Raw genomic sequence first — 8,293 nt, 5'->3', positions numbered from 1 at the left:
CCAGTTGACAGAGGAGCCTGGCAGGCTCCAATCCACGAAGTTGCCAAAGAGTGGGACATGACTGAGCGAATAACACTTCCCTGGTGGCTCAGAGGTTAAAGTGTCTGCCTGCAATGTGGGAGACATGGGTTCAATCACTGGGTTGGGAAGATCCCCTGGAGAAGGAAATGGCAACCCACTCCAGTATTCTTGCCTGGAAAATTCCATGGACGGAGAAGCCTGGTGGGCTACAGCCCATGGGCTCGCAAAGAGTCGGACATGACTGAGCGACTTCACTTCATCAACTGTATAGCTGAGCCATGATTTGTTAACATCTGTTTAAATTCATATAAATTCTTTCCAGTTCTCATTATTTCAACAAAATACTTTAGTAAACACCTTTGATTATGGTTAAGTGCATGTTGGAGTCATTAGGATAGAATTATAGAACTAGCTTACTTGCTTAAAGATTTCACAAAATTTTCGTTTAGACGGCTTCTGCCAATTTACGTCAAATCCTTAAACCTATCTTACTACTGATAGCAGGTATTATTTGATCTATTTGTACAAGCAGAAGCTGGACCAACCTCTATAACCATGTGCCAAGGGAACCTTTCATGCAAAGATGGCCTCAATAAAGGACAGAAATGGTGTGGACCTAACAGAAACAGAAGATATTAAGAGAGGTGGCAAGAATACACAGAAGAACTGTACAAAATAGATCTTCACGACCCAGAGAATCACGATGATGTGATTACTCACCTAGAGCCAGACATCCTGGAATAAGTCAAGTGGGCCTTAGGACGCATCACTATGAACAAAGCTAGTGGAGGTGATGGAATTCCAGTTGAGTTATTTCAAATCCTATAAGCTGAAGCTGTGAAAGTGCTGCATTCAATATACCAGCAAATTTGGAAAACTCACCAGAGGCCACAGGACTGGAAAAGGTCAGTTTTCATTCCAATCCCAAAGAAAGGCAATGCCAAAGAATGCTCAAACTACCACACAGTTGCACTCATCTCACATGCTAGTAAAGTAATGCTCAAAATTATCCAAGCCAGGCTTCAGCAATACATGAACCATGAACTTCCAGATGTTCAAGCTGGATTTAGAAAAGGCAGAAGAACCAGAGATCAAATTGCCAGCATCTGCTGGATCATTGAAAAAGCAAGAGAGTCCCAGAAAAACATCTATTTCTGCTTTATTGACTAGGCCAAAGCTTTTGAGTGTATGGATCACAATAAACTGTGGAAAATTCTGAAGGAGATAGGAATACCAGACCACCTGACCTGCCTCTTGAGAAGCCTGTATGCAGGTCAGGAAGCAACAGTTAGAACTGGACAGGGAACAACAGACTGGTTCCAAATAGGAAAAGGAGTATGTCAAGGCTGTATATTGTCACCCTGCTTATTTAACTTATATGCAGACTACATCATGAGAATGGGCTGGAGGAAGCACAAGCTGGAATAAAAATTGCTGGGAGAAATATCAATAACCTCAGATATGCAGATGACACCACCCTTATGGCAGAAAGTGAACAACTAAAAAGCCTCTTGATGAAAGTTGAAGAGGAGGGTGAAAAAGTTGGCTTAAAACTCAACATTCAGAAAACAAAGATCATGGCATCCGGTCCCATCACTTCATGGGAAATAGATGGGGAAACAGTGGCTGACTTTATTTTGGGGGGCTCCAAAATCAGTGCAGATGGTGATTGCAGCCATGAAATTAAAAGACACTTACTCCTTTGAAGGAAAGTTATGACCAACCTAGACAGCATATTAAAAAGCAGAGACATTTTACTTTGTCAACAAAGGTCTGTCTAGTCAAGGATGTGGTTTTTCCAGTAGTCTTGTATGGATATGAGAGTTGGACTATAAAGAAAGCTGAGCGCTGAGGAATTGGTGCTTTTGGACTGTGGTGTTAGAGAAGACTCTTGAGAGTCCCTTGGACTGCAAGGAGATCCAACCAGTCCATCCTAAAGGAGATCAGTCCTGGGTGTTCATTGGAAGGACTGATGTTGAAGCTGAAACTCCCAATACTTTGGCCACCTGATGCGAAGAGCTGACTCATTTGCTATACCCTGATGCTGGGAAGGATTGAGGGTAGGAGGAGATGAGGACGACAGAGGATAAGATGGTTGGATGACATCACTGACTCAATGTACATGAGTTTGGGTAAACTCCAGCAGTTGGTGATGAACAGGGAGGCCTGGCGTGCTGCAGTTCATGGGGTCGCAAAGAGTCGGACACGACTGAGCGCCTGAACTGAACTGAACTGAATGTTAGAAGTAAATGCCTATTTATATTATGACAGAGCTAATGGAGAGAATTTTTGCAAAAGTTTGCTTCATTATAATAAAATCAACAAAACAAAGTTATAGCACAATTCTCTTGTAAAACTGAAGTTTTCTCCTGTAAACTTGATTCAATTATTTGCTTTTTTCCTTCCTTTATAGAGTTTCAAAGGGAGAGTGGGGAATATATAATTAGTATCTCAGATTCATAAATAGCTTAAATTATCCATGAGAAGCAGAAACTATTGGTTATTTTGGGGTCACAATAATTCTTGTAGTTGTTTTTTTCTTTCATGAATTTATTTATTGTAATGAAGTATACATAAAATATTTTTTTCTTGCCTATTTGCTCTGGGTGGAGTTCTAGTGCTGTGTTTAATAAGAAGGAGGGGGTGAAAGTGGGCACCCTTGTCTTCTTCCTAATCATAGAAGAAAAGGTGTCAGGTTTTCATCACTGAGTATGATGTTAGCTGTGGGTTTGCTATATATGGGCTTTATTATGTTCACATATGTTCCCTCTATACCCAGTTTATTGAGAGTTTTTATCATGAAAAACTGTATTTTGTCAAATGTTTTTCCTGTATCTATAGAGATGATCCTACAATTTTACTCTTACTTCTATTAATGAAGTGCAGTATGTTTATTGGTTTGCATATGCTGCTTGGAATCCCAGGATAAATCTCACTTGGTCATGGTGTATGACCCTTTAATGTGCTGATGAGTTAGGTTTACTAGTATTTTGTTGAAGATTTTTGCATCTATGTTCATCCAAGTTCATACAGTTTTATTTTCTTGTAGTGTCTTTGGCCGTGGTGTGAAGATAATTCTGGCCCCATAAAGTTAGTTTGCAAGTATTCCATAATCAGTTTTTTTAGAAGAGTTTTAGAAGGGTTGGCATTAATTCTTAAAGTGTTTGGTACACTTCACCAATGAAACCAATGGTATAAGGCTTTTCTTTGTTGGAAGGCTTTTTATTACTGCTTTAATCTCCCTACTTGTTATTAATCTGTTCACATTTTCTATTTCTTCACTATTCACTTTACTAGATTATGTGTTTCGAGAAACTGTTTCATCTAGGTTAACGTTCAAAGAAATATGCTTAATATATGAAAAATATGCCTATTTGGATGGGACAAATAGTTTCTTTAGGGCCGCCTGCATGTCTGTGTTTCTCAGACAGTAAACAACAGGATTAAGACTAGGTGTTAGAATGGAGTAAAACACAGACACTAGCCGTCCTTGAAGGGGGAAGTAACGAGAAGTAGGTCTCAGGTAAGCAATGCTCCCAGTGACATAAAATAGAATGATGGTAGTAAGATGAGAGGAGCAGGTGGAAAAGGCCTTCCAACGGCTACCAGCAGAGTGGGTCCGAGCGATGGTGGCAATGATGAGAACATAGGAGATGATGGTGAGGGCAAAGGCACCAAGAATAGTACACCCACCCACCACAAATACAACTTCCTCGTTGGTGTGGGAATCACTGCAGGAGAGTCTCATGATAGGGGAGCTGTCACAGAAAAAGTGGTCAATGACATTAGGCCCACAGAACTGGAGGGAGAAGGTGTTGATGGTGTGAAAGATGGCATAGAGAGCTCCGCTCAACCAGGCCACCATAACAAGCTCTGTACACAGCTTTCTGCTCATAATGACACCATAAAGGAGAGGCTTGTAGATGGCCAAACAACGGTCATATGCCATAGAGGTGAGCAGGAAGCACTCAGAAGCACATAGCGTTACAAATAAGAAGAGCTGAGCCACACATTCCCAAAAGGAGATGACTTCTGAACCCATGAGTGAATTAATCAGTGCCTTGGGGATGATGACTGTGGTGTAGCACATGTCCAAGAAAGAGAGATTCTTCAGGAAGAAATACATAGGGATGTGGAGGCAGCTGTCTCGGCTCACAGCTGCAATGATGGAGCTGTTTCCCAGGAGGGCAAAGAGATAGATGAAAAGGAAAAAGACGGTGCTGATGAGCCTCAGTTCAGGCACGTCTGAGAAGCCCTTTAGAATAAATTCAGTTACAGTTGTCTCATTTGTCATTTCCTTCCCAAATCATGAAAAGCAATAGAGAATATTCAAGATGGATATGGTCTTAGTGATAGTGCAAAACACACGCTCACAGATTTGTCCATAAAGATGGTAAAAAGTAAATCTGGTTCTCTGCATAGTTCATGGATCCCACTAACTTTTCTTTTTCTTTTTTCTTTTGCTCTTTCTCTGTTAAGTCTGAGCAATAACAGATTATAAATGAACAAATAAGCATATTTTTCCAGATAGTATGGTTATATACGTGCATAATAACAAGTTGTGAAAACTAATGCAAAAGGTGAAATAATCATATTCATTCAGTAATTATCCACTCAACAAGTACTATTAATAAACGTGCTGCACTAGGTACAGTGCAGTTTGTGAGTTTTTGGCAGGGGTGGGGGGCACTGAAATGGATGTAACAGAACCACTCACAGAGGTTGAGCAGGTACTATAAATATCGTAGCAGGTCAAGAGCTGGTAGTGATGGAATTGCTCCGGGTTTCCATATGAGATTTCAGTTACTGTGATGTCAAATTTTCACAGCTTTTAGTAGAAATAAACTTGAGTTTAGCATAACATTTACTAATGTTCCAAATAGCACTGTGGCCTGGATTTAACCTAGTGGTCTCTGCTAAACAGGACTGTGTCCTGTTTCTGAGTCTTCTCTTCCAGTAGAAATCTTGCTAGCCTATGATCTTTAAAGTCACAATTTTAAGTCATGTTGCAGGAAAAGCATGTGGGACAGGGCCCTGAAATATTGGCACACGACTGGCCTTGTTTTAGGACCTACCGGAACTGAAGATTGACTTTGTCTGTGATACTTGAGAGTCTGATGGTACATCACTCTCACTGCACCTGGAAGGTGTCATCAATATCTTCACAGGACCTAATATTTTAAGTAAGAACAGGAAAGTGAGTATGGAGCAAAAAGCTTTGACTTGAGGAAGAGACAACCTGTTTGCCTACGTGGTTCAAATAAAAGGAAAGAGTTACTCTAAGAAACGATACCCCCAAACGTTTGTATTTAACCAATAGCAGTGCTATAAAAACAATCTATTGGACCCATTAAAATTTGACTTTTTAAACATCAATTTAAATTTTCTTTTGAGTAAATCTGTCACCTCTACAACTTTTATTGTTCATAAGATAATTTTTGTGTCATTAGAGTAAATGAATTTTTAATATATCACTTAGTATAAAAGATTTTTAGGACCTAAAAAAATCTCTAACATATATGCAATAAGTGTGGTTATCTCTGGGAATGAGAAAAAATTTTTTTTCAAAAGTTAGAATGAATACACATTGGTGTTAATATTATAATCTTTGTTGTTGTCATTGTTGTGTTTGGGTGCTAAGTAGTTTCCAACTCTTTGTGACCCCATGGACTGCAGCCCACCAGGCTCCTCTGTCCGTGGGATTTCCCAGGAGAGAATACTGGACTGGGTTGCCATCTCCTTCTCCAGGGGATTTTCTAGACCTAGGGATCAAACCTGTGTCTACTACTTGGCAGACGGATTCTGCACCACTCAGCCACCTGGAAAGCCCATTATAATCTTACTTTTTAAATAATAAAATATTTTAAAAGTTATTTCAAGAACTAATTTAAGAATTTTGCTTTTCTAATATTTTTATTACAATATAAAGACATGAAGGAGAAAAAGAATAAATTTTGGAGAATGTCAGTGGACTTTCCTCTGGGTATTTTTGTATCCAAATTTCCCCTTCTTATAAAAACAGAAGTCATATTGCATTAGAGCCCACCACAATGACCTCGTTTTAACTCAATTGTCTCTAAAGATCCAGTCTCCAAACTAAGTCACAATTGGAGTACTGGAGTTAGGATTTCAACATATGAATTTTGGAGGGGATACAATTCAACTTGTAATGGTTAATAAGAAACAAAGCATACTACAACTTATCCTTGTGGAAGAAAGATTGGGATGTCTAAGGACTGCTCATCTGGTCCAAGACAAGAAGTATAGGAAGGGTTCCTTGATCTCCATGAAAGTGACAGTGTCTTTCAAAGAGAGACAGAGAAAACTGACTTATTCAGATTAGCTGTTATCTGCCCTCCAGCATGATCCAAGCCACCTCTGCTATAAGAGTTGCTAGAGTAAGAGTGTTGTTCTTTTCCTGATTTGGGCTTCCATGGTGGCTCACAAGGTAAAAGAATCTACCTGCAGTGCGGGAGACTCAGGTTCACTACCTGGCTTGGAAAGATCCCCTAGAAAAGGGAATGGCTACCCACTCCAGTATTGTTGCCTGGACAGAGGAGCTTGACAGGCTACAGTCCATGGATTTGCATAGAGTTGGACATGACTGAGCAACTAACACTTTCACTTTTTTTCTTTTCCTGATTTACTATAATATCCACTTAGTGAGAGTGATTGAAATAATGTACTTTGGATGTCTTAGGAGTGTGGCCTTAGGGTGGCTGGTTTCAGCACAGCTAATAATATTCACATTACTTAAACACTAAGCATAGTTTTCTCAACATTTAAGAAAATTATGCCTATGTCCTAAGTTTGTCTTGAGAGTCAGTGAAGTTGTGTAATCAAGCTCAATGTTTCCTCATTTTCCTAATGAAGGGGTTTGGGCACAATGACATTGAGATTCCATTTTGACCTGATAGTCTCAGATTCTAAATGAGTTAGAATCAAGCAGAATGTCCAGGAGAAGCCACAGGAAAAGAGAAAACTTGCCTCTGGCACTTCTGCTTGCTTCCACTGTGCTCTCTGCTGGAACTGACTCCTTCCTTCACTAGGACCTCTGCCTGACTCATCACTCCTTCCCATCACTTCTTATCCAGATGATAGAAATCTGGTGTCAGTCACTTGCATCACAGTATAATTAAGCTGTTTTCTTGGCCAGTGATGTCTGGATTTAAAACTAAGTATTTTCATATCATTGAAATATGCTTACTTCTATTCTAGCCATTTTCAGGCACTAATGCATTGATTTAAATTATGGTTCATCAAATAAGATGAACTTGTTCTTGATAGGCCAGGGGGCCTTATTAATTTGGTGAATCCTTGTGTTTGCATAACGCTGGAATGAGTGTTTCATTATATGCAAGACAGTAGGTTTCCCTGATGGCTCTGTTAGAAAATCTGCCAATGCAGGAGACTCTGGTTCTATCCCTGGGCCAGGAAGATCCCCTGGAATAGGAAATGGCAACGCACTCCAGTATTCTTGCTTGGAAAATTCCATGGACTGAGGAGCTTTGCGGGCTATAGACCATGTAGTCACAAAAGAGTCAGAGATGACTGAGTGACTGAGGACATAGCACGTGGGACAGTACCAATACCGGTATATGCAAACTAGCAGACAGCACGGTTATTACCAGGCTCTAATATGCCCTGTGGAATCAGACCAATACAGAAAAGTTTAAAGTCAATTATTTCTCAAAATTCTGAGTGTACCATTGTACCTGGTTTACTTTGATCTTGATGGCTGTTGAATCCAAAGAAATAAGCTGATGAGCTTTGCAAACCATATGAAGAATCACTAAAGAATCTAATGCACACTGGTAATAGAACTAAGAGTTGTTCTGTCCTTATAGTAGACTGATTTTAGACCAGTTTCATCACCTTTCTGTAAATTTCTTCACATATCAGGCAGAAATAGTGTATATACCTTGCCCCCGTTGTTCATTATAAGTAGCTCAATTAGGTAATGTATATATCCATAATATTACTATTTCTCTTGAATTACCAATACAAAAGCAGGTAAGATTGATTATAGAAAAGATAATAAAAACAAAGAGCCATGTATTCTGACCAAAAAGAAGAATTTATAATTGTGTATAAAACGTATCTTTTCACTGACTAATTTCTGCAAACTTACTATGTTCCTGTTCTTTGACAGGAACTATGTTTGGCACTTAGCATGATCATTCTCACTGCTAATCCATTCCTTCCTATTTATTTTCTTCATAGCATCTGTTTTAATGCTGCAATTTGCTTATTGTGAATAAAGTATTATTCC

General features: G+C 39.4%; 1 protein-coding gene across 1 annotated transcript; it reads right to left on the bottom strand.

The window, feature by feature from the left end:
• Positions 1-3,391: 3,391 nt before the first annotated feature.
• On the bottom strand, positions 3,392-4,315 carry LOC122699146 (olfactory receptor 5B12-like). Its single transcript, XM_043910721.1, has one exon. The coding sequence runs from the start codon at positions 4,313-4,315 to the stop codon at positions 3,392-3,394; it is 924 nt and encodes a 307-aa protein (XP_043766656.1).
• Positions 4,316-8,293: the final 3,978 nt, after the last annotated feature.

Source organism: Cervus elaphus, chromosome 9, assembly GCF_910594005.1.
Source record: "Cervus elaphus chromosome 9, mCerEla1.1, whole genome shotgun sequence".
Lineage (NCBI taxonomy): Eukaryota > Metazoa > Chordata > Mammalia > Artiodactyla > Cervidae > Cervus > Cervus elaphus.
This window is presented reverse-complemented; position numbering and strand designations above follow the sequence as displayed.

Coding starts and splice junctions, on each gene's coding strand:
- LOC122699146 (XM_043910721.1), bottom strand. CDS start 4,315: ATGACAAATGAGACAACTGTAACTGAATTTATTCTAAAGGGCTTCTCA.